Consider the following 26,165-nt stretch of genomic DNA (forward strand, 5'->3'; position numbering starts at 1 on the left):
GTCCTGTCTGCCAGCTGCCAGCTGGATTTTGGTGGCAGTTGATTTTAATAAATGTTTTGCTCCATCTTTTTCTGGATCTATCTCACAGGTGGGTCAGGAGAGAAAGAGGATTTGAAAGAAAATACTTTCCCTGGTTCCAGGTCAACTGGAGCCATCAACTAAACCAAAGGACAGGTCTGCCCACAGTGCCTATAGGAGCATCACATTCATCAAAGAGAGATCCTGGTCCAGGACTACTGGACTACATGAATCATCCTTTCCACCTGCTGACCAACCCAAAGTATCAATTTGCACACAAAAACCACACAACTCATCTATAGACTCACAGATTTACAGAAGGGCATGGTGGCTTGCATAACTGGGTTGAACAACACATAATGTGTGTACTTCCCTCATTAATTTTGGCAGATCTTGTTCCAGAAAACTTGCCTGAGACTCATTCTGAATGCATTCCCAAGAGCTGGCTCTAGGAAAGGTCTAAGAAAATCCAAACAGGTGGAGAGCCATGTGCAGCCAGCTATAATGTTTGCTTTCCCCTCCTGCTCCCAACCCAATCAATAGCCCTGGAATAGCCACAGTGTGTTAGTGTGATCAGGATGCCAGGACTAAGATTTGAGCACCAAATCGTCTTTCAGTGGCTCCCAGGCAAAGTCAGTACCTTCACCCTCTGAGACTGAAATGTCATGGGACAAGTATGACTTGTAAGCATGACTGGATTAAAAAAAATCCAACCAAACCAAAAAAACCAAAACAAAACAAAACAAAAAAACAAAACAAAAAACAAAAAAAACTCACACACAAAAACAAACAAACAAACAAAATCTTTTAAAAATAATAAAAATTAATAATAATGAAAAAACTCCAAAACCCAAAACCCCATGATCTGCTTCTTTGGACTGCACATTCTCTTTTGCCTAGGGTTAGTAAGATGATACATCCACCTTAAGAACACCGGCCTCAACTCTTTTCCTTGGAGAACATGTCCCAGGTATCTGAGGAGCACCTTGAGTACACAAACCTCTGTCAAGGAAGGGGATTTGGCTGTGAACACAAGCTCTCTCAAGCATCCATTGCCCAGCACCACTCAATTTCACAGTCCAGATCCCCACCAACCCTTTCCCTGTACCTCTCCCTTCATCTTTCATAGTCTACATGTGGTGGGATGTCCCTTCTCACTTTCCCACTCTGGGAAGGCTGTGAACAGGAGGGCAGGAAAGCAGAGGTATCATCACACACGGGGAAGGAGACAGTGGACTGAAGTCAGCCTCTTCACATCTTCTAGTTGCCACTTTTCTCATGACAGTGTCATCTCCAGAGGGGGTGGATGAGAGGGCCATTGCTCACTACAATGCTGCAATTCTCAGCCCACCTTCAAATGTGGATGCTCAGGGTGGGCTTCAACCTTCCCACTGCCCCCTCTGAGGAAGGTATCAGCCCCCTCAGCCACTGCTGTGTTAGCACAGAGGGAACATGACCAGCTCAGTGAAAGCTCACGACCACTTCTCCTACCTACAAAGTGCCTTTGCCCTTGGCTAAGAGACTTCCAAAGGTCAGGGGCTCCCAAAAAACTCTCCATCCAGCTAAGAAAGCACTGCAGCAGGATTTGTGCCCAGCAGCCCAAATCCATCACTGCAAGTCTCTCAACTATGTCTGGGCTGGAAAGCCCAAGGGTATGGCATCCCTGCAGACAGCCTTGGGTGTGAAACAGAGGAGGGACAACCAGGTCTCTTCAGCCCCACCTTTGTGTCTCTCAACATGCAGAGCTCAGCCTACAACTATCAACTGTCCCTGTGGCCACGAGCCAGATGGAAAACCTGAGAGATGTCCTGCAGGCTGGGGTCAGATGTCATGATGAACTTGGCCACCAAGTTCAAGTACAGCAGTAGATAGCCTTGTGCCACAAAATATGGAATTATTTAGAGCATTTGGCAGAACTTCATTAAAATGTGACTCTGGATAATTAAAAGCAGCCTGAAGCCATGTGGGTCTCCTTTCCCTGCCAATTCCTGGAAGGATTGCTGCTTTACCCTTCGAGGAGGCAGCAGTACATACACACACACACACACACACACACACACACACACACACACACACACCCCTGGTTGTCTTGGCATTTCATTGCTCGGCAAGCTGGAAACTGGATATTTTTAAGGATATTATGTACTTGGATGTGCCTGAGACACAGTCAGAGAGAGCTGTGCTCTGGATTAATCTACATTGCCTGATAGGCAGCAAGTTGGTCCAGACATGTTCACCAGCAGCTGTGGCACACATTGGGGCTCCCCTGTTGGTACCAGGATAGGGGGTCTCACCTTGGCACCTCCTTGCCAGCACGGCTGCCATGGGGACAAGAGTTCAGATGGGTGGGGAAAAGCTCCATTTTCAATCCTAAATTCTGACTGTTCACAAATGATATCAAATCCAAGGCTCCGTTATGCCTGGTCATGCCTCCTGCATTGTGTATGAAAACAATCCAACCTACCCCCAACAGAAATAATGTGCCTCTAATAAACAACTGAAAACCAGAGAAATCACTGTATTTTTCTCCTGGGAAGCACTGCTCAGATCACCTACTGGGTGCTAAAAATATGATAAAGACCATATGCAATAGAAACATTTTGTGATCTTTTACTCTGCATTTTATTAGCCTGTATGCATGTGGAAAAATAGAAAACTGATAGGGATATGCCAATCAGAACTCTAAGAGTCCTCTATCACAGCCTGGGTGTGAAAATTCAGAAAAGAATCAATGCAATTTCTGTGCCAAAAGGCTCCTGAGGATGTTACCCAAATGTATCAATTGTCTCGTGGTCTTCCCTTGCCCCAGACACTTGTCAGCAGTTCTCCATTTCATCTGATACTGCTTACATGTACACAAATTAAACACAGATCATAGGGAGGGGATATGCCCTGGGTGGGTTTCTGGGAGGAAAACAAAAGCACTGTAAATCACTACAAAAACAATCCAGAAGTGATGGCATTTTCTATCATGCTATTAGGCTCATGGAGAAACAACTTCTCTAACCAATGCCAGGGCAAGAAATCACATTTAAAAGAAGATTTTCAAACCTCCAGACATTGGACTTCACTTTAATTCTATTTTGAGGTCTTTTTGTACTTCCCTTGCTATGTAGCACTGTTTTTAACTGAGATTATTTTATATTTCCCTAGTGTCTTAAGACCAGAGAAGGAAGAATGTCTAATGTAGCTCATACAACAAGCAAACACAAAAACTCGGGACATGGGAATTAAAAAGAACTGTCTCCACCAAGCCAAGATGCTACCTGCTCTTTTTCAGACTGTTTCTTCTCCTAAAACTGCTGACTCTGGACTCCAAGACCAGCATTCTCCAGTCTTTAAATTCATCTCCCAGAACTCAGAGCAGAGAGAGAACCCGGCAAGAACAGAAGCTCTTAACTTTAATAAGAGAACAAAAATACTACTTTTTCATTTTAATTATGTGGATAACATTAATTATCCTGGATAGCACAGTTTTCAGCTTGTTTTTCCTAGTAGCCAGGATTTGCAAGACTCACAGAGCAGAGTCACTTTCGGCATCAGCAATGTCCATCACAGCTACCACAGGAAGACCTCTGGCCCATGCATCCAAGGCAGCTCAGGCTCTCTCAGGACATGATACTATTTAATCACTTCCAAAATCAGGCTGTCCTGAAAAATTATGGGGGCTTCCCCAACTTTCCTTCTTTGTTCTTCATCTCTGGGGGCATGTTGCCTGAGAGATGGATGAAAACAAGTCCCCATAGCAAACATCATGTGAACAAGCCCTTCTCTAGTAGGCAGAGCTTTAGTACAAGTGGCTATTTCTCTGTGGCTTGTCCCCTTGTGGTGCTGTGAAGTGTCAGTGATGGAGACCCTCTAGCATTGACCTGGTTGAGAGCATCAGGGAAGAGACAGGCTCGGACCAGCAGATGTGCTGCTGCCCACAGATGGACTCAGGGATTCACCCAAATCAGTGGCTCCCAGTACATGCACACAGGAGTTGCTAAAATACAAATAATTCTGAAACTATGTCCTCTACTTCCACAGAGGAAGAATGTAATTTAATTTATTTTTTGCTTTGCACAGTAATGGCAAGGCCATTTATGCAATTACATTGCTTCTCTTATCTAGCTAGCTTTTCTGCTGCTCCAAATTCTTCCAGGTGTCCCAGTCAGGTCATTAGTCTGTTACAGTAACCATGGTGCCACCAGAGAAGATCCAAACCCAAAGATGCTAAACAGATGCTTGTAGACTGCCAGGCTAGCCCACTAATTACCTTGCTTTTTATTTGGGACACTGACTACTCTCATGAAAGCTCTATTATTACCCAGAAAAAGCTCTGGGGTCTCTCAGAAGACAAGTCCATTCATCTAAATCAATTGAGGTAACAGCATGGTTGTGGCCCTTCTGCTTGAGTCAATGCAGGGAGAGAGGCTTAATAAAAGGTACAGTCTCCTCCTGAAATCTCTGAGCTTAATTGAAGTTATCAGACTCCTTAATTTCCATGAACTTTATCTCAGTGCTCTCACTGTTGCTCACAATTGGGCCAGTCCCTTGTTGTGACGTGCATGGGGTCATTTTGCAGCTCTCCTGCACAGATAATGGGGCAGGCCAAAAGAACACATTTCCTTACCAACCTGTTGACAAAACCAGTTCAAGCCCCTCTGAATAATAACTACAAGTGCTGCTAGAGATTTCTACTGTCCTTACTGACACCAGACCTCAAGTCACTTCTTGTGCAATCCCTTGTGTGCAAACAAAGCAACAAGGTCCTCTTTATGAGATCACACAACCCTGCAGAAGGCCAGGAGGAGAAATTACAGCTCCTATACTTGCACTAAAATGGTGAAACTCTGCAAGGGGGCTAGATTTCAATCACAAGGTACTGCATCACCCCTTGGTTTTAGAAACAAGCTTGTGGAAACCTCTGTAACAACAAGCTGGATTAAAGCAAGAGATCTGCAAACATCACTAAGGGGCTGAGACAAGATGAAAAAGTCAAGATGAAGCCCCATTAGTATTTGCCTCTGCAAACACAGAGGCCAAAATGCAAGTGCCTAAAGAAACAACAGCAGGAGCTATCATTGCACTCTGAAACAGCCAGAACAAGTGCCTAAGTGAATTTATGAGATTGTGGGGTTATTGGAAAACGATGGAAAGCAGTATTTGGCTCTTAGCCCAGATTGCAAGGGGCTTAAAAATGCAGCCGGAATTAGCTTACAGCAAAAGCAGCAGGCCCAGGATGAGGGAAGGAGATGTGCCTTGGGTCTGACCTCTTTTCATCACATGCCATGGGGCTTTCCAAAAGTTAAAAGCATTTTACAGTGATGGAAAAGGCAGGTGGCACATCCCAGTGCATGAAAAAGTTTCTGCACATCTCTTTGCTCTCTTTTGCATCATCAGACACATTTGCTGGAAGGAGGAAAAGGCTGTCAGTTTTCCTTGTTTCACCCCTTGGGCAGCCCAGACAAGGCTGCCTGCATGCAAGGAGCACTGCAGACAGAAGAGGTCAAGCCGAAGACAATGTCAGTGGTCACTTTTGGGTCACCTGCCCCATGGCCAGCTTAAGCACACCCTGCAGAAGGGACCTCTTGCTTGGAGTAGAGTGACATAAGGCAAAGACATTCATCTATCATGGGATTTTCTGGCTGAGCATGCCAGAGCTGCAAATACAAATCATACATTGCAATTACACATACTTCTAGCACCATAGTCTCCCTTAAAGTGTCCACCCCAGAAATATGTAAAGAGCAGGATTCCAAAAGACTTTTAGAGTATGAGATTTGGCTGTAAAAAGAAAATTTCATGATTCCTTTATTCCAAACTTCCTCTGGCCTACTACTTTCTAAGCTGACCCTGCATGCAGCTGTTCCAATACCTGGAGGCAGGACCCTACCTATGAACTCCTGGAATGAGACTTTCATCCCAGCTGCCTTCTGCTCTGACTATCTCAACATTTCCACCTCTCCTCTCTGACTGCACAAAACATCCATGATGTATTTTAAGCAACAATTTATGCCAGTACATGGCAGCTAGTGAGATTCCTGACTCCTCACTACAGTATAAGCCTCATCAGACAACCCTTCATTCTCTGTCCAAGCTCTTCCCAACTTGACACCATCACAGAACCCCTGCTTTGGATGCACCCAGGCTCCCAAACATTTATTTTGTTATTATATTTGTTATTTTTCAAAAACTTCAAGAATAATGCTCTGAGTTATGTTCACTGTCTGTGCCATGAAGCTGGCACACACCACACACTGCAGTTTAGGAGCCAGCATGGGGCAGCTCAGCTGAGCATATTTGGAAACAGAAATTGTTCACCCTGTGACGGGATGTGAGAAGACATGGTGACAATCGGGAAAGCCACCACTACATTTAACAAGGCAGACAGAGAAGGGAAACACTAAAGAGAGCTGTACCTGGGAAGAGCTGAGGAACAAAGTTCTAATATTGCACAAATGTCATCCCTTTCCCAGGCTGGGGGACACAGGCGCCGGGAGCCGGCGCTCGGCTGGGCAAACACAGATGCAGGAGCTGAATGGGAGCACAGTCAGCCCCAACTATTTTTAACTGGTGCAGAGGAAGCTTTTACTTCTCATTATGAAGGCGAAACAAAGTGTCCATCAGTTGTGCTGAATTTGTTCACTTGACGGGTGGGGGTTGAAGCATGTAAAGCCCCCCAGCCCCTGTCTGTGGGACCAGCAGCTCTAATCCCCCCCAGTCTGCTCACAGCTGCGTGGGTCAAAGAGTGCAACAGCTGAAATGCACTTTTGATACATATGCTGAGGGCTGTCCCAGCTTACCCTGGGGGTTTCTGCCTGCTGATTTCCATTAAAGCCGACCAGTGAGATTCACTGCTGGCATAAAGGAACACCAGCCCATCAAGATCCCCTGCATTTAGCTCAGCATGATGAAATAAACAGTGCAGAGGCATCACAAGCAGACACTAGCAGTTGGATCTGGTGGTCCCCCAATGACACTTTGCTACCCTGGACAAAAATCCATGGATTTGGCAGCAGCACCACCTTTACTTGCCAAGTATGTTGCTTGTGGCAACAAGGGACAACTGAGGAGCAGGGGAGGTGGGAGGGAGGAGGCAGGGCTGGGACCAGAGCTCTCCACCTCCCCTTTCATGCCCAGACAGGGTTACAGCTCTGTAATTTAATTGTCGGATAATTAATTTCCTCTTAAACATCAATTTCTGCTGCTGTTCCCTCACATATATTTGGACAGCACCATTCCACACTCCCTCCCCAAAATATCAGTAGCAAGAAAACACTTGCTGATGGGGCATCCCAAGGAGAGGAGCTGTGTCACTGGCCAGATGGCCACACAGCAGATCAAACTGTGTATGCTGGCATTTGGCCAGGTGGTGAAAGGAAAAGGCTCAGCCACTTACTGAATTCTCTGCATCCATCTCCCAAACAAGCCACTCATACATCTGCTGTCACACATAAATATCACACCTCAGGTGAATCCACAGAAGACACAAGTGATGATACATGTCCTGTCCATCCTGACCTACAGAAGTGCTTAAAATGTTCCCAGCTACCAGGGAAAACCACCAGCCTCACAAAACAAGGTTTGGCACTAAACCAGCTCTCCAAGTTTCACTTTTTCAAAAGTATATGCACATCCAGAACATGCACACACATGACAACAGGTTGCTCCTTTCTGCCAAATAAGCATTTATTAAAATCCTGCATTTATTACACACACTACAATCCCATAAAGGGGCCCAGAAATCTCCAACAGTGGGCTTTACATACGTTCTTAAGGGAGGATTGCCAAGAGGGTGAACTGCTTTCTGTGGCCTTCCTTGAAAGGAGAAAGACACATTTCATCTGTCTTGTTCAGAAGTAAGTGCTGGCATCACTCAAAGGAACTCTACCCTCATCACTCACATAAAACATGCCCTCAAGAGTCTATTTTTCCCCAGCTGCTACAAAGGCAGCTCAGGGCGATTAGTTCAGTAGATGTTTATGCTGTTATGTGGAGTCAAGCAAGAATAATCCCTTACAGTCTATCATGGTCCAGGCACTGCTCTCGCTACATGAGATGAACACAGGAGTTCAAAAGCAAAGATCTGCTCCTGAGCATTTCAGCTGAAATTAAAAAAATTAAGTCTAGAGATAGCAAACCCAGGAATGATCTGGGTGGGGGAGGACAGGATCACAAGTAATACTATTTTCAACCTATTGCTCATGAACAAGTTGATATTGAGCTTTGCTCAAATCCACTGGAAGCTAAAGAGGTTAACGTGGAGGTCAACTTTGAAAACAGTTTAATATTTCCTCACCAGTGTGTTACTTTGCCAGTGATACTACCCAAGGAATAGGAAAATCAGGGACCTGCTGCTCTGCATTCATATACATATGTTCACAAAGGACATGGAAATGCTTGTGCTCACTTTGAAAACAAGGACTGGAAAGCAAATGAATCCCTTACCCGGCTGTCCTCTTGAATCTCCCAGTCACTGGAGAAGCTCAGCACATGCTGTGCCTGCGAGCAGTTTGAAAACTGGAAAAGGCTGGCAAACATCCTTCTATTCTCCTGGGTATCAGGGAAAATTGCCTCCTGGAAGTTGACTCCATGTGGCAGAAGAATGTAGTTCTCATCCATTCTGGAACACAGATTGCAAGGGCAGCCCACTGTGAGAATGAACAGCACTCTCTCTCCTGCAGAAGTCACCCGTCATGCTTCAGTGTGGCTCAACAAAAAGTCACACAGACTTTTAGCCAGCAAGTGGCTCTCAGCTCTCCTAGCACATAAGTCACCAAAATAACTATTTCCACCACAAGGACCAGATCAGGCACCAGCAGTAAGGACCAAACAGGCTCCTTCCACCCTGTGAAACCCCAAGGAAGGGGTGAAGGAGGAAAATCTGTATTTTGGGCCAAAGTTTCTACTGAATTTGCATCACTTTGCCCTTAAGCCCAGAGTTTAAGTACTCCTTCAAGCAGTCAATAAATAACTTGTGTCAATAAAATGTGTTTAAAGATGTTGCTGCAGACTAAGCTCTAGACAGCATCAAAATTAGTTTTGTTATGCACCCAGTGTAAGGATATACCAAGTATTTCAAAACAAGCCACTGAGCAGTATTTCACAAATGCTCTTGAATTAAAAGGTCATGGTGATGGCTCTGTTCCCACATTGTGGTTTATTTTCTTATTCTTTCGATGAGCCCAAAGTCAGGGTTTGGCTGGGACTCGGGAGAGTCGATGGAAAGCTATCGGGTGAGTATTTGGGAATGGGTTTTAAACTCCCATGCCAAACTTCGGCAAACAGGCGCTGGCTTCTCTCCAGCTCTGTGACCGTCCCGCCGTAAAAACAAAAGCAGCAGCACTCGCGAGCTACTCAACAGCAGCTCCCTGTGCATGTGCTGGCCGACAGTGCTGGAATACTCTGGGAGTTTGGTGTTTCGGGTTTTTCTTTCCCTATGAAACCGCGGGTGGAAGCGCTAAGGAGAAGGCGCTGCGCGGAGTGCGGCAGCGGGACGGAGCCAACCCTGCGGGCAGGAGCGGGCGCGCATCCCCCGCCCGCAGAGATGCCCCGGAGCCGGGATGCGACATCCCAATCCCTCCCGGACCCCCCTACCCCGGACTCACCGGAGGAAGAAGAAATAAGCGTAGCCCTGCATGACGGTGTGCGAGTGGCAGGAGAAGTAGCCGAGGCCGGTGAGGTTGAGGCGGGAGCCGGCGGGCACCTCCAGCATGCTGCCCCACGCCTGGTCGCACAGCAGCTCGATCTCGGCCGAGTAAAAGAGGTCTCCGGCTCCCTGCTGGGGCCCGCCGGGGGGTCCCCTCTGCCAGGGCAGGTAGTTGTAGGCGCCGTAGGGGTCGGGGTGCAGCGCCAGCACCCGCGCGTACACGATGATCGCGGCCAGCTCGGCCCGGCAGCCCTCGCTGAGCGGCCGCCACTCTGCCGGCAGCTGGCAGCCCCCCGCGCCGGCCGCCCGGCCCCCCAGCACCAGCAGCAGCCCCAGCACCAGCACCGGCACCGGCACCGGCACCGGCACCGGCACCGGCACCGGCACCGGCACCGGCACCGGCAGAGGCGACATCGCGGGCGGCTCCGGGCCGGGGGTCAGGGGGGTTGGAGCGGGGGGCAGGACGGCCCAGAGGGGCTGCGGACTGCCCCGGAGGCTGCGGGGGAGCGGGGGTGGGCGAGAGCGCAGGGAGGCAGCGAGGCGGAGATGGGAAGGGCTGGGGGTGCAAACGGGAGGGAGGGAGGAGTGGAGGGCGCCAGGGGCAGATGCCCGGAGGGCTGAGAGCCGAGCAGACAAGGGGGCGAGGGGGAGAAGGTGCAGAGGGGCAGGGGATGTACCGGGGCAGAGATGCGAGGAGTAGAGATGCGAAGGGGAGGGATGGGAAAAGGCAGAGATGAGAAGGGGGCAGAGAGGCAAAGGGGAGGGATGTAAGTGAGAGAGGTGCAAAGGGGGAGGTGAAAAGGGAGGGATACAAAGGGGAGGGATGCAAAGGCAGAGTTGCAAAGAGGAGGAATGCAAAGGGAAGAGGTGGACAGGACGGAGACTGCAAAGAGGGAAGATGTAGAAGAGCAGAGATAGGAAAGGCAGGCACAGTCCGGGGTGAGGGCAGCTGCTGCTCCGGGCCCGGGGTGAGCACTTGGTGGCACCCAGGGCTTTGGAAGGTGAAGGTGTGGCACGTAGGGTTTTAGAAGTGCAAGGGTCCCAGTGGAGTAGGGGGCTGTGCACAGCTCTGCTAGGAAAGAAAATCCTGGGAAACTTAAGATGTGTTTGTGTAGAAACTTTTAACTCTAGTCATCCACTTCTCCCACTTCAAATGAGGCTGGAGAAAAACTTGCAAGTGTAAGAGACCAGATCTTCCTGGCAGCTTGCAATTATTTTCCAAAATACATCTGGTGAGCAAGGTAAAACTAAAAGACCAGGTTTCAGTATATTTTTACTTCCCACTGCTTCATCCTAGAACAGTCTGATGCAGCTTAGGGCTTCTCCAGCTTTTTGGCAGATGGCTCAAAGATTGACCCTCTCCCCACATACAAACTGCTGCGGAGCCTCTCCCAAGGATCCCTGGGGACCTTGCACCACTCATAGCCTCCAACAACCTCTTTTTATTTCAGTATTCTCCTTTTCCCACATCTTATCTCACTAGGAAAAATAGTCAGGAATGGGCATGGGATGCTTAAAATCTTTTGGAGCTTTTTTTTTTTTTTTTTTTTGTGTGTGTGAATATCATGGAGACACAGTCACAGTTAAATCTCTCCCTGGCTGTAAAGGTTACTTGAAGCCTGTCAGCATGTCCTGGCTGGTTCCTTTAGTCTTGCCCTCCATCTGTCTCCATCTGCCTCTCCAGCCCTCTACAAGGACTAGGAGCTCTTGGAAGCAGAAGGTGCTCCTTGTTCCATGCTCATGCTGCACCTGATATAGGAGGATCCTTGTGCAGGACTGAGGTTTGAAATAATATGCAAAATAATGAATCATCAGTTGAATAATGCTGAGTCAACTTCATAATAGTGAGACAAAACATCTTGAGTGACAAGTGACTTCCTCTGGAATAGTGTCATCAGTCTCATCTGTGTGCTGAAGAGTTTAACAAAGTAGTATTCATATTTCATGATGGCAAGATGCTACAATATATTTCATCATAGCTTTATGCATGAACAGCAAAGTTGGTTCTTGCTAAGAGAAACTGATTTTGACTTTTTTCCCTAAAAAAAAATTCAGAATGGCAGATAGAGTTTTTCTAAATTTTTCCTCTGTTTCTCAAGGATCAACAAATTGCTTTCAACTTTCAGGAAAAAGTTTAAAATATGATTTTGATTTTTTTAAAGAAAATACCCTCAAGAAATCCCCAAAGACCAACAGGCTCAGTATTTCTTTAATGTTAACTATTATGAAAAACTGCTTTTTGCTTTGGAACCTGAAGGGACAAAACTGGTACACAAGGTTTCAGAGCCTCTTTCAGTAGGTTTTAGATAAATAAATAAAGAATAAAGAGTAAAACAAAAAATTAAGGCTGATGTTGACTTCAGATAAAGCTGAGGCAGTTTTGGAGGCATTTTGTGCAATCCAGTGTAAATGGAGGCTTTGATATGAACCTCAGGTTTCTGTTGAGAAATGGTATCTTGAGATCCTGGCAAAGAATAAATAGAGAAGTGCTGCAGGGGGTGGGAGAGACATTCAGTCCATCCAAGACATTCTGTCCATGTCTGTCCATGTCTTTCCAAGTGTTATGACCAGTGTCAGAGCCTGGCAGCTTCAGCCACACAAATCCTGTGTTCAGTGTGGGCAGCAACATGCGAGTGTTTATGACTTCAGTGCCATTGCTCTGGAGGCAGAGCTCCAAGAATCTGAAGAGATGTTTGAAACCATAGGTTGGGTGGTTTTGTCCTGGGAACCAAATTCCCAGCTTGTGTGAAATGCAGTTGCTATTTCCTCTGTGTATACATAAAAGATTGATATCTTCTGGGTAGTAAAGCCTCACATTTAACCTTCATCTCTGTTTACTGTGTGTTGCAAGTAAGTAATGGTCAGCTGTCCTCAAGCCACTTTGGAAATATCTGATCTAAGCTGTGATCTGTTCTGCTGTTCCTCACATTTCATTTAGCCACCATATAACATAATTTAGCTGAGAGGGAAGACAGGGTGAGAAAGGACAGGCAGCTCACAAGCAAAATATGGAAGTCTTTCCTTAATGCTACTATTAATAGCCTAAACTGCTTGTATTTGACCGGAGTGTTTGAATCAGTGAGCCAGCTCAGAAAGCACAACAGCATTTGCTGGCATACGCTGATGCTGGCTGATGCTCTCCAAATTGCTTTTTGGTGGTGATCACCAGAGTGTGGATGCAAATAATTAATGTTCTGTGGAATTTCTCTGTCATTCTGCAGAGTGGTATTTTGAGGATATAGCAGGCATCCATGGAGTTGATGTCAGAGCTGGATGAGATGAAGGGGGCTCTAGCCATAACTCTGGAGCAGACACAGTAGGTGTGCAAGTCTGCACATAAAAATACCTCTCCCTTGGAAATGCCTAATTTCCTTGGTCTCTTCCATTCATGTTTGCTGATGCTGTGCCCACTGTCACTGTAAGGACATGAGGTGACTCATCTTCTCCTGTGCCCTCTGTGACATGTCTCCAGCTGAGACCTCTCCCTGTCAGGAGTCTCTGTGGAGATTTATCAGTGTGTAACCTTTCCTTATCATACCAACAAGCTGATCCCTTTGCTTTTTCAGTTCATTAGCAGCTCTCAGATGGGTATTTTGATAAAGAGTTCAAACTACCTACATTCAGTGATTTTGTTCTTAAATTTCTCTCCACAGAAGCATCATCAATTTTTTTCTCTCTTCCTTCATTTCTGAAGTAGTGAAAAGTAACAGGAGCATCTGTTCCAGGAGTCCTTTCTCTTCCAGCTCTAGATAACGAGGAATTAGTGACATGAAGTAAGGATTTAAAGCCCTCCCTGGAGACCACATCTTTCAGATCTGTGTTTGCTGTTTCTCTGCAGGGATCCACCGGCTGATCTGAGACATTCTTCAGTGCAGTGTGAATATTTTGTACTGTGAACTCAGCGTGGGTCTGACAAGTGCTGTAGCCAAAACCAGCTAATCAGAGGAGCACCAATAGAGCCAATTACTGCTCAGGCTGCACTTTCAGCCACTCATGCATGTGCCACAGTTATTCATTCACTTCCTCTGCTTAGATAGTCTTGTAGACTGAGACAGGCTCATGATTTTCCCAGGCAGGAGCTCTTCATTTTTTTTCCACACATTTTTACAGATATTTAAATCAAAGGTTTCTCTCCCTGGGCTATGTAATTTTCTTTGCTGTTTCTGTGGCAATGTGGGTGATTAAAACCTTTTATTAAAACATTGTTCTGCTCTCTTTGCCTCTAAAGTATTGATTGAGTTGAGTGTTAGTCCTGGTATCAAACTGGAGAGCATGGTGCTCAGTCTGCCTGCCTTTCTGGTGGGTATAGGTGATCTGAAACCTCAGCTCAGCTGTCTTTTATTTATATACCTGCAGTGATTCCTTTGTAGCCCAGGGTACAAAATATAAAACTCAGATTTTTTTTCCCCCCTCCCACCATTCTTTAAACTGGGTGACCTACAGAGATGAGTATTTGGCTGTGCTAGTGTCCCCACAGGAAGAGATGTTTTGTTAGTTTCTTCTATCTATGCTTCTCTAATTTGAGTCATTCTTCTCATAGTGTGACATTTGGTCCATTGTAGTTAACTATTTTTGTACCAATACTGGGCTGGCTGATTCCTGTTTAAAAAAAAAAAATCACATTCCCTGGCCATAGTTCTTCATGTTTTTTCTTTTGAAGAAGATGTTTTTTCTTTCTTGAGGAAACTGGACCTGTCTTTGGGGGTCAGCTGGGAATACACTGCTGTCTCAAAGAGTTTTGGAAAGATTTATTTTATGCACAGCAGTAACTGTGTACTACAGTACTACAGTACTTTCTGTAGAATCAATGAGAATTCAAATGGAAAAGTGATTAGAAGGATGAGGTAGTTGGTATAGATGGAGGTCTTTGGTTATACCTTCACTGTATCCTTCTTGTCTCTTTTGGCCTTTCCTCTGTCCATCTAGACAGAATCATAGAATGGGTTGGGTTGGAAGGGACCTTAAAGGATTCCCTAGTTCCAACCTCCCTGTCATGGGCAGGAACACCTTACACTATACCAGGTTGTTCAAAATCCCATCCAGCCTGACACTGAACACTGATGCTGCCCAAGGATGGGGCATCCACAACTTCTCTGGGAAACATGTTCCAGTGCCTCATCACCTCTCAATAAAGAGTTTCTTCCTAATAGCTAATATAAACTTACTTAGTTTGAAGCCAATCCCCCTTTTCCATTCTGCCCTCACTATGGTCACTGAATCCTGCTCTCCTTTCCCATTCTGTGATCTCTGACAAACCTCACCAATTCAAATGCAGTTTCCTTTGGATCTGAACGTCTGTCCTGTTAGCTCCCACCTTAGCCTGGTTCTCTGACATCTGAGGACATCTGGTCCTCATCTCAGATCCATTGTGTCTAAAGGGGAACTGTTTTTCTCTTATCTACCACTTGGACTTACAACCTGGATGACATCTTCACTTTAGACTTCCCTCTGTATTCTCAAGGTTGACACTTTCCCTGTAGCCTCTCCCAGACATTCTCCCTTTCCTGCCACTCACAAAACAAAGATGCTTTTTTGCCTTATACCTGGAATCCTGCAGCATCTTTTCCTGAGCAGACCCAGCCTTGGCCCACCACTGTTTATCCAACTTATTGCCATAGCCAGTCCTCTTCCAGCTCATCATGACTGAGCATGTTCACCTCCCATCTCTTCCCTGGATTCCCTTGGCTACCTACCTCCTCCACCCTCTGTTTACAGAAGAGCTCTGAGGCAAGGACTTCCTTGGCTCCACATTTCTGCAGCATCTGGATCGTGAGCTGTGACTACAGGTCCAAGAACAAGAATAGCAACAACATGCAAGCTGATTCCAGCCCAAGTCAGGAGAGGCCAGAAGTTGCTGCACTCATAAGCCTGTTCATAAATCAGTGTGAAATGTGCTGTCTGAACCTAGCTCCCAGTAGACAGACATCTGCATAACACACCACTGACACAACTGATGGTGGGAAAGACATCCAAACAGAGCATTCCCACAGATGGGGAGAAAGGAATAAAGACACATAATTTCCCTGTCCTTGGGGTGAACCCTGGCTCAGGTAAATGTACTTTTTAAGCATCAGAGGTTCTGAAGGCAGAGGGACTGCTAGGAAACTCTAATCTGTCCACACTGATGATGTCACCCAGGGACTCCTGTGTCATGATCATTACTGAATTTAGAAGGAAGTGGAAGACACACAGTTCTCACTTTAAAATCTCAGGTGGTAGAGAAGATAGGTCATCCCTTGGTCAGTTGTCCCAATGATAAAATCTTATACTTTTTCTCCTTCTGGATCTCCCTAGCTTCAGATTCCATCCATGGGTTCATGCCATGCTGTTATCTGCTATGTGAAAAAAAAACCCTCTTATTAGAAATTCTCACCCAGGTTTGGCATTTATAATTGAATAATCAAGCCTAGTCTCCAAAGAGCCAGGGAGAGAGCAGCATCACCACATCTATTTGGTTTTCTGCTCTTTTATCCAAGAACCACATTTATTCTGCTAGCCAGCATTACACAAGTATGGAACAATTTTCATTTGTCACTCCTGAAGAAAAAATTGTATTGGCAAAGTAAAACTTGCCCTTCAATCCAAGCTTCACTTATCAAGTGAAGGCAATTCTGGCCTGGTTTTGGGCCAGAGCAATAATCCCTCCAGCACCCAGTCACTCACACTGGTTCTTTTCAGCTGCAGGATCACAAGAGAGTGATGAAGAAAGTGATGCTTACATATCTAAGTCCTAATGTAACAGTCATATTGTAAGATTTTGGCTTCTTGTCCAGAAATAAAAAGATAGAGATGTGAAATGTTTTGTCTTTGCTCAAGTCTTCTGGATTTTTATCTTGTCCCTCCTATGTTTCCTGAGAGTTGAATTTTCTTCAGTTTTCAAATCACAGCTGGAGGTAACATGTTTGACACAGTCTTCTTCTAGAGTGAATTTAGTGTGCTAAGTGGTAACAGATTGCTGGAGCTGACTTCCCTCTGTGCCCCCAGCAGAAGAGAAGCAGGACACACCAGAGCTGTGGAAGGGGTTTCCTTTCAAAAGGACCAAGATGCTCCCAAACAAAGCCCACTCTGTCTTTGTGAGTGCAGAGAAGATGTGCAGGTAGATCCAGCAGAAACAGAGCATCAGAGACAAGTTTCCCTGTGCAGCCTTCCTTCTTTACTCAGAAACCAGCACCTGCTCTCAGAGGCTCTTGTGTAGAGCCCAAATGGAAATAAGAGTCATTATCCTCATGCTATTACTGTCTGAACAGCAATGAGCACTTGTGTACAGGAGGCTGCCCAGACCCGGTTTGGGATGATCCCACACAAATGAACATTTCTTCTTGCAGTTTGGCTGGATAGAACAAAAAGGGGAAAAGGGCATCTTATAATGAGAGACCTTGGCACCACGGATGGTTAATGCAATTGAACTCACTCTGCTCAGTTTTCACAACTGGGTTCTTACTTTGATGAGTTAATTCCCTTTGACGTCCCTTCTGTCCCTCCCCTGCTTTCATTGAGTCTAAAATAACCCAACTGTCCATCTTGCTTATGGAATTACTGAACTTTTAAGAGAACACAAAGTGCTCTCCCACAAGGATTTGGGATTAAACCTCTCTTGTTTATGTTAAACATAACATCTTAATTCTTCCACTGCTGGAGGGCAAATGAGTCCACACAACCCCAAAGAAACCTGCTTTCAAGCCCTATAGCAAAGGTCAGTGTGATTTGTTTCTCATTACAGATGCTCTTTCCAGTAAAGTTGTCTCATGGTATATGACAGTTCTATTACAAAACACCTCTATATAATTCAAAGCATTTTTGTTTAAAATCTTTTCCATTATAAACTAACAGAAGCTTAAGTTTCAGCACAATTCTCTTCTCTCAAACTGCACTAATCAATGGAGTACCTGATTATTTTTCCTGGGATGGGGTGAGGAAAACAACTGTTTCCCATCCCACATCTCATTCACCCAAAGATATCTGGATTTGGAGTGGGTAATCCCACAGAAGCTGGCATTTCTTTGAACTGGGTCTGACTTCAATCTCCTGGCTCTGGGGCTGTGTGCACCTTATGTACAGATGTGCATGCACATCTGGAGGGGAAGACTTGTGGCAAGGAGGGGCAAGGCAGCACTGATTACTGAGTGATGGATTACTGTAGACTGCTGTAGGGTTAGAAGTGCCTCTGCACCCCAGGAAACCCCACAGATGAAGGGGTAGGAAATAATGAGGGATGAGGCAGACACAGGGATGCAGAGCCCAAGAGAAAATTAAAGACAGTGGGGAAAAAGCAGAGGAAGTGGGAGAAAGAGACTCAGGACAGGAAGAAAAAGACAGTAAGGGAAGTAGCTTGTCAAGGAAAATTTTAAGCATAGAAGGAACAAATGAAAGAATTAAGTTAACCAATTGAACAGTATATAGTAAAACCAGAGAAATAAGGACAAGAAAGGAAGGGAAATGAGGAAAAGGGAGGAAAATGAGAACCCTAAGCCTTTTTATTTTTTTTAACATGGCCACCTATTGGATTTGTCCCATCAGAGAAACATGTACATTCCCAAAGGAGCTGTCAGACCTTCTGTAACACCAGCTTTCACTCTCACACTGGCCAGTTTGCATTGCCTCTTGTCCTGCAGAAAGCTGTGCGTAGCCTGAATGTCATGTCCTGCCTCATGCCCTCTCTCAGGTGCTTCCTGTTCTCCTGACCCTCCTGGAGCCAGGGAGCTGCTGAGTCTGCCCCATCACAACCCCACCATCACCTCCAAACCACCTTTTTTCTCATGGGCATTTCCTCACCTACTTCAATTTCTGGGCCATTTTAAATGAAGTACCAAGAGGAGAGAGGTGAGTTTTCTCGTCTGGGGTGGCCTTATAAGCTGTGTCCTGACAGTGCAGGGTCATAACCCTCCCACCAACTTCCAGTAACACTCACACTCCCCACAAACCATCATTTTCCAACTGCCAGGCAGGAAGTTTCTCTCTTTAACTGCTGCTGAGAGGGCATTAAACAACCTAGAAAAGAATTCACAAAATGGGTCAAGGCCCTGCTCTATTACCATATGGGCTTTGTATTTTTCTGCCTTAAGTAGGTCTTGTTCTTTTCTGCTATGCTGTAGAATAGAGTTCTGTCCACAGATCAACTGACTTGAAAGCACATCCCCTCACCATTGTGCAGGGGGTTTCTTTGAATTTTAAAAATTACCTTTTGCAAATGATAAAAAGGCTGCACTTAACCCGGTGAGTTAACCCAAGCACGTGGCTAAGGCAATGAAATGGGCTCTGATCCAGCTCCCTCACAGAGAATCCTCCTCTTCTCATGGCAATCAGCTGGCTTGGTGCTGAGCACAACTGTCCTAAGGGGAATTTCTTTTCACTGGAGCTGGGTCAGCAATGCCACCAATATTCATGAAGGATTCACTTGAATGCTTGTGATGAGGGCAATGCTGCTGATGGGTTCCTATTGGTAATTTAGTCCTTGTCCCAAATTCCTTGGCAATGAGAAGTTCAGAACCTGCCTCTGCTGAAACTCACCCACACAAGTGCTGATGACCCAGTGGCAGAGAGCTGGTCGTGCTGCTGTGCAGGGATCGTTGCATTCGCACACACACAGCAGCCAGTGCAAGGCTGGCTAATTCACATCATATGTCAAGGCCAGGACAGCTGTCCCCTGGCCACCATTTCAGGGGCTGGGGACATATGTACAAAACAGGTGCTGTTGGAGCCAGTGAAGGATACAAGGTCCAGCAGCAGCAGCCAAAGCAAATTATTTGCTGGATTATATGGCCTATCAGCAGAGCTGCCTGGCTCCTCCTTGGATTGTTTGGGTTGAAATATCACATTTTATAGGCTTATCTGGGGTGAGATTTCTGTAGAAAAGATTTCAATGGTCTCTTCACCAGGGCAGTCTAAAGAGTAATGCCTTTTTTTCTTGTGTAGGAGATTTCTTCCTATGAGTAGAGGTAAGACTTTCATATCTGGCTGAAACATGAGGATGGAGAAGGAGATTGACTGGAAGGATAAGATTTGGGGACAAAAATGCCAAGGTAGGTCATTTGGGTACCAGCTTCTTACTTCATAAAGGGATTGTGAATTCACATATATTAATCTCTTTATGGCACTCAGCTAACATGGAGACAAGCACCACAGGAAAGTCCATACAGGTGTTAATAGTTCTGCCTCCCAAGTTCTGCCTCTCAAATTGTTACAGATTCAAGGATGGGATTTCAGGACATTTGCACACTGAGCAGTGAAGATAAAACGTAAGTGCTCACTAGGAGGGCACATTTCAAACTGTTGCTCATGGCTCAGTGCCCTGAAGAGACAGCAGGAGTTTTTGTGCTACTGAAGATTTACCATTATTCATTTGCATCTACGTGCATGTAGCACTGAGACAGAGGGAGAGACCTTCTCTGTTCATCCCATCTCCAATGCAACAGTTAGAGAAGAGCTGCTTTTTGCAGATACCCTGCTAAAAACCCTGCTGTGCAGAGATTTGCTGGAGCTGGGCACAGGCACACCTGAGGTCCTGAAGCACTTAGAAGTGGCATCCATAATGTAGACAGCCCAAAGAAGTTGTCCACCTTACTTGGAGAGTCAGTCGACAGCAGGAATTTCTGGGAATAAGAGCACAAAGTCATTTGCTCACAGCTTTCCCATTGCAGCCTTCTGTCCTCTCACCATGAGTTTGCTGCTAAGTTCATCTCCGAGCCCTGTCTGCTAGACAGGTGATAACAACCACAGGGGGAAGGGAAATATCTCTTCCACAGAGGTGCATGTTAATCTCTAGTTTGGATTAAATATATCTCAGCTGCTAGAAACAGCTGGGAAAGATTTTTTTTCTTTGCTGTTTTTAAGTGTGATGCATTCTTCCTCTTCATCATCCCCTCATGAAGGGGGAAAGAAAAGCTTGGATAAAAACCTTACTCCAGGGCAAGAAAAGATCCAAACTGCAGCTTTGCATAAATCTGTCACTTTGATTCCCCTGAGAACAACTACAAATGTGAAAAATGGCAGAGTAAATCAAGTACAGGTGTTAAGTCCTCTTTTTTTAATTGTGGGGAGAAAAAAAGGGAGGAAACCTTTTTTTGTGGGTTGTGAGCAGCCCCCTGAGCATGTCTTTCACTCAGCTTTATGCTTCATTAGCTCTTCCAGAACTATCTCTATGTCCATGAAATCTTGTTTCTAAATGAGAAAGGAAATGGGGAAATTGTCCCTCATCAGTATCTGCAAAATCCACATTAATATCTCTTTGCTGTGTCTGCTGTTTTATTCGCTCTCTAGAACAATTTGTAGGGCTTTTCCCCCTCTCTCTCACATTTAAACACTAGTGGATCAAAGATTTTTCTGAGTTTGGCTCATGTGTGGGAGGGCAGCTTCTGAGGACACTCAGTGATGTTTCACCCCAGGGTCAGCTTTGCATCCTGCATTAAACTTGGCTCTTTAACTTGCAACAAAAGAACATTGTTGTTACAAACACTTTTTTGCTGTCCTCAATCCTTTCACTTCCAAATGCTTCTGCAACAAGTGGCCAGATTTTGCTCCGGCAAGTGATGGCAGCCGTGGGGGCTGAATTCATCTTTGCTGGCAGTGCCCTGGTTGCACCCAGCAGGACCGACAGCACCTGGAGGCAGGGGCTGCCCCTCGGTGGCACCTGTGTTTGGGGCATGCTGCAGGGCCCCTCACACCAGCAGGAACCGCACAGGCACCTCCTGCTCTGCCTGGGGCTCCTCCTGCCCCCAGCCATCCCACGAAGACCCTGTCTGGTTGCAGCCCAGCTCCACACCCCTACCTTTGTCCCTTAATCTTCCATGCTCTCATTAAGCAGGAGGTGTTTTCCTTAAGGCTCCATTGTGCAGAAGGAAATTGCTTTTGCCACTGCAGTCCCAAGGGCTGTACATTTCTCAGGCAATTAGGCCTTTATCAGGCTCAACGGTGTAGAGATAAGGATTGCTGAATATCTGTTGGCTGACACAGACTGACATAGACATATAGCTTAATTAATGTAAGTGAAATGCTTTGAAGTCCTTTTTATTCTTCTTTTGGGGCTGTTTTTGTTTGTTTGTTTGGGAGTTTTTTATGTTGTTGTTCACTTGTTTGTTTTAAGTCTTTGCCCAGTAAATTGGTAAAAGTATATTTGGAGTAAATGCAGTGAAATTATTTAGGACATTATTGGGTACCACTAGTCACCATGTCTAAGTCTGGCAAGCTGCTCTCTTCAGTCTGGATGGCATTGGTGACCAATTCCCTCCTGTGACAGTCTCAGGACCTGATGGGACTGGAGACCCCAGACTGCTCACCACTTTCTCACACTCAATCACAGCAGGACTCAGGGTGCTGAGCCAGGAGCCCCATCTCCTGCTCTGACATTGGAGAAAGCTGCTCACACCAGGACATCTCTAATCCTACTCAGCTATAAGCCGACTGGATGTGGAAAATGGTTTCCCACCAAGGGAGTTTTGTATTACAGTGCTGCACTGCTTGTGCTGGAAGCCAAATTAATAGTAAGGTTTGGCCAAGTTCTGCATAGTTTGAAACCTGATTTTTGACTCAGTTTCTGTCTGACAAAGAGCACGATTTTGGCATCTCCATCAGCAGCTTTGTTTTCTGGGCTGTTACTCCCATTCCAACAAGCAAGGCACAGGTGGCCTATGCTCAGACAGGATTCCTGTGGGTCTTGTGACTTGTGTCAAGAGCATTACATGGGGATGAGTTTAAACAGATGAAAAGTGAGAATTTGTGGAATTTCAGCAGCCTCTACAATTAATATGCAATGACAGAGGTAGGATGAATTCCACCATTGCAGTACATGGTTTTTCCTGGGGACATGCAGTCCAGGCTAATGTACAGCTCTGCTCCTTGTGTGGTGACTGAGAGATCACACTGAATCACACCAAGAGTTGTGCTGGATTGTGATTGGAGTTTCTCATTTCAGTGATCGACCAACCCTCACTGAAACAAACAGGAGGCTAAAACAGACGTTTTTAATGTGATTTGGGTTGGCTGTTGAAACCCAACATTATTTGTGATCATCTCTCTTACATCCCTCTGAGACTGAAGAAACTTATTATGGACAAGTGCAATCATATACAGATATGATGAACATATGATATGATTAATACTCCACAATTTAGATCAGAGTTCAGATCTCTCTTAAGCAAAAGATCTTTTTCTGCCCAATATCCAGAAGCTAGAAGACAGTTTCCCAAGAGGAATCCTTGGCTCTTGACATTGCTTCCCTCTTGGTTCACCTTTCCTTAAAGGCATTTCAGAAAGTGATGAGTTCTGCACATACTGGAAATTGCAGAATATTTTCTGAAAGAGAAATGCATTGTAAGACAGTAAAACCTAGCTGGTCTAGCAGGAGCTGAAGTCAGGACACCAGAGTGCAATTCTCCTTCCTGCCTCTGTGACATTTTGGGCAAGTCACCAAAAGTCCCACTGTACCCCAGTCTCATTTGTAACTAGGGATAACACCATTTTCTTTGATCACAATGCTGTGGTGAAGAAGAGATCCTGGAACATGATGATACTATAGTAATGGGGACTGTATGAATAAAGCTCATGTTGCAGGAAAGACTACTAGCAAAGGATTGATAGCTAGCAAATTGAGGAAAAGAAATACAGCAGTGAAATGTTAAGAGCTGCTAACTGTGTGTTTAAAGATTTGGGAAAATGCCTACAGCTGTAAGTAGATGCCAGATAAATCAATTATTATAATAAAACTTCTGGGAAGAGGAAGAAATGCTGGAATGATCAGATTATGTGTAATTATGAAGAATATTTTCTGTCCTCTTGGTAACACAGAGTTGCAAGGAATGTGTGTGTTGCCTCCAGAAATGTGAGGGGCCAGGATGTCAAACAAAACAGACAAGAACTGAAAAGGAAAGGAAAAAAAAAAATAAAAAAGGAAGAAAAAGAAAATAAAAGCCAAACTAAACAAATGCCTCACAGGTCAATATGCAGCAGCCAGAACTTTGAAAGGCAGCCAAGGGAAATTCCCTGCAAACCTTCCCTCTGCTCACATAGGAATTCCTTGCCCCTAATCTTTGTTTGGGATAAGCTGAATCATGCTATATGGTCTTATTTTTCTTTCCAGCTGTTCACCTCCAGGCTGCACACATGCAAGTGGATCATCAGGGACAAATAAGACTCTACTTTTCTTTTCTTTCCTATGGCCCTTGAATTCATGGTTGGAGATTTTTGTTCAACCTAGTGGTCTCTGCTGGAGCCACCTTGGTCTCGAAGGGTGATGGGCAGCACCCACACGACCAGAAGTGGTTGCTGCAGCTGAGAGCTATGCAATTGCTCCTTCACTGACATATTTAATGACAATATGTGCTGCTCACTGTAAAAAAATTATTCATAAAAATCCAGCCCTGATGGCAAGTTGGCAGCACAATTACCTGAACTGTCTGTATACACAGTTCAGGTCACTGGTGACTGTTTAGGCTGTGCTGTTTCAAGATGAATTAATTGCCTCCTGGGTTTCCCCTGGCTCTGCAACGTTTTTCTGGATTTACACATGCTGCCAACTGCTGCACAGGAAGCCAAAGGGGAAAGATAGAGCTCAGAGAGAAGATACAGATGGGTCCTATCTAGAAAAGCTTTAGTTTCATTTGCTTCTGGATATCATGATCTCTTCGTGCCACAACTCTTGTTGTGTCACAGGCCATTGAAAAGAAATAATAAAAACCACATTGCAAGCCATACAAATAAAAGGCTTTGATCTTGTTCTGCTGTTTGGGAGAAAAGCTACAAACTCCACCCTGCTGAAATGCAGCACTAGCTGAGCTTTTCCTAAACTCACTCCTACAGGCTTCATCCAAATAACAAACTGGGTCCCCATCTGGAGTTTGTGTCATCCTTTTAAAGGACACTTCGATACACAGCAGTAGGATTCCCCCATGCATCAGTTCATAATGTTTTCTTGATTCTTCCCCTTTACAGAGATGACAGGCAGTTTTTACTCCTTGCAGAAATGGCATGCAAGTCTCAATGGGATAACTTGGTGCATCACATGGCTCATCCTCAACACCACACCTAACAGCCCTGATGCAGTGAGTGTTCAGCACCACCCCAGAGTGCTATTCCTTGTGGATGCTCCCATCCCTTGCCAATATTTTAACACCTTTAAATCAGGCTGTCTGCCTCCTCACACTACTTAGAATTCAGAGCACTTTTCCTAGACACACTGCAAAAGGAACCCAGGAGATTCCCTGAAAGAAAGGAAAACTGTACATGGTATTTTTTATCTTATGGCCCTGCAGTGATGCTATCATGCATCTCCTAGATTGCTGACACCTTGGCATTAATCCTCATTGAATTCCTTTGCCAGCTATATCCTCCTGTCTCAGATATGATTTATGTCTTTACTGATGTTCTGCCCCATTAAAACAAGACTATCCCTCAGAGAAGACCCCTCTTCTCAATATTTATGAGCAGGTTTGATCTAGAGATTCCCAAACCCAGTACTTTCAAAGAAGACATCATGTAGGCAACTTTCATCTATAAATTGCAGAAGCCACCAGGGTGGTATGACAATCTAATGTGAGATCCTACTGCTCAATGACTTGCTGGGATTAAGAGACCGTGTCCCTTAAGCACTGTATAATTTCACTAGGGGTGTTTGGAGTTTATTGCAGTCTTTTCCAGAAATGGCAGCATTTCAGTGAGAGGGTGTTGTGGAGCATCACATTCTAGTGGGATTCTCACTCTGAATTGTGAAAGTATCCAAATGCCCTTCAGAAACATTTCCAGTAGTGTGCTTTTTGCCTTTTTTCTTTTTTTCACTCCCCAAGTTAAAAGCTCAGACTCTTTTATTCTTTGTGTCCTTTATACGATCAGCTCTCAATAAGTACATGATTTATGCTTTAGGATGAAACCTGGAAATAGCACTCAGACCCCTGGAGAGTTCATTCCTACAAACTAAAGATGCTTTCAAACCATTCTGCCTGATTGCATCCCGATACAGAATGATTCAAGAGAGCAATCCTTATTCACTTCTACCACTCCTTTGGAGAGAATCATGACAGCACAGCACAGGGGGGAGCCAGCTGTTTGGCTTTTTTTTTTTTATTTTGGTGGTTTTATCCCATTTTCTTCCTCAGCCTGTACCTAATTCTCAGATATATTAGCTCAAGCCAGGAGTAACTGCTCTGATTTCAAGTGAGATGGGGTTTACTCAGCTGGCTGCCTACTTTGCTCAATTATTAATGTTGGAACACTATTGATTTTGCCTCCCTGAGCTTAGTGGCAAACAAGTGCTGAAAAATGAAAGTGGCAAGCACAGGAACAAGGAGAAAACAGCACATTCTTCCAACACAGTTCAGTCATCTGAAATCCAGGTGGTCCTTGAAATATATTAATCTTTTCCTTAGAAAATAATTTCCTTAGAAATTATTTTTTCTCTCTCAAATTCCCCTAGTTACATTCACTCAACAGTATTCTTCTTTCCCAAGTTCAAGGATGAGATGTTTCTGGGGTAATGGTTTGGGCAAATGATATTTCTATGGGAGCCAGCTGTAATCTAGGAAGCTCT

The 26,165-nt window shown here is 45.1% G+C and overlaps 1 protein-coding gene and 1 long non-coding RNA gene across 5 annotated transcripts in view; one reads left to right on the forward strand and one right to left on the reverse strand.

Annotated features, from left to right (window-relative positions):
• The window catches only part of CCDC3 (coiled-coil domain containing 3), a 51,532-nt gene that overhangs the window by 24,982 nt on the left and 385 nt on the right, over positions 1–26,165 (reverse strand). Inside the window, exons 2-5 of one of the 4 annotated variants that reach the window (XM_086886542.1) lie at positions 16,316–16,982; positions 15,852–15,984; positions 9,612–9,808; positions 8,452–8,626 (exon numbers count right to left, since the gene is read on the reverse strand). In XM_086886542.1, the coding sequence (XP_086742668.1) occupies positions 8,452–8,626; positions 9,612–9,718 (282 nt within the window). In that variant the 5' untranslated portion in view covers positions 9,719–9,808; positions 15,852–15,984; positions 16,316–16,982. Of the gene's footprint in view, positions 1–8,451; positions 8,627–9,611; positions 11,866–15,851; positions 15,988–16,315; positions 16,983–26,165 lie in introns of those variants that run through there. The other 3 variants (XM_086886543.1, XM_086886541.1, XM_023918902.2) reach the window with 3 other exon arrangements.
• On the forward strand, positions 9,169–22,757 carry LOC147653406 (uncharacterized). Its single transcript, XR_015286078.1, has 3 exons — positions 9,169–9,239; positions 18,315–18,472; positions 19,565–22,757. It is a non-coding gene; the product is annotated as an uncharacterized LOC147653406 (long non-coding RNA).

Source organism: Cyanistes caeruleus, chromosome 4, assembly GCF_971803275.1.
Source record: "Cyanistes caeruleus chromosome 4, bCyaCae1.hap1.1, whole genome shotgun sequence".
Taxonomy (NCBI): Eukaryota; Metazoa; Chordata; class Aves; order Passeriformes; family Paridae; genus Cyanistes; species Cyanistes caeruleus.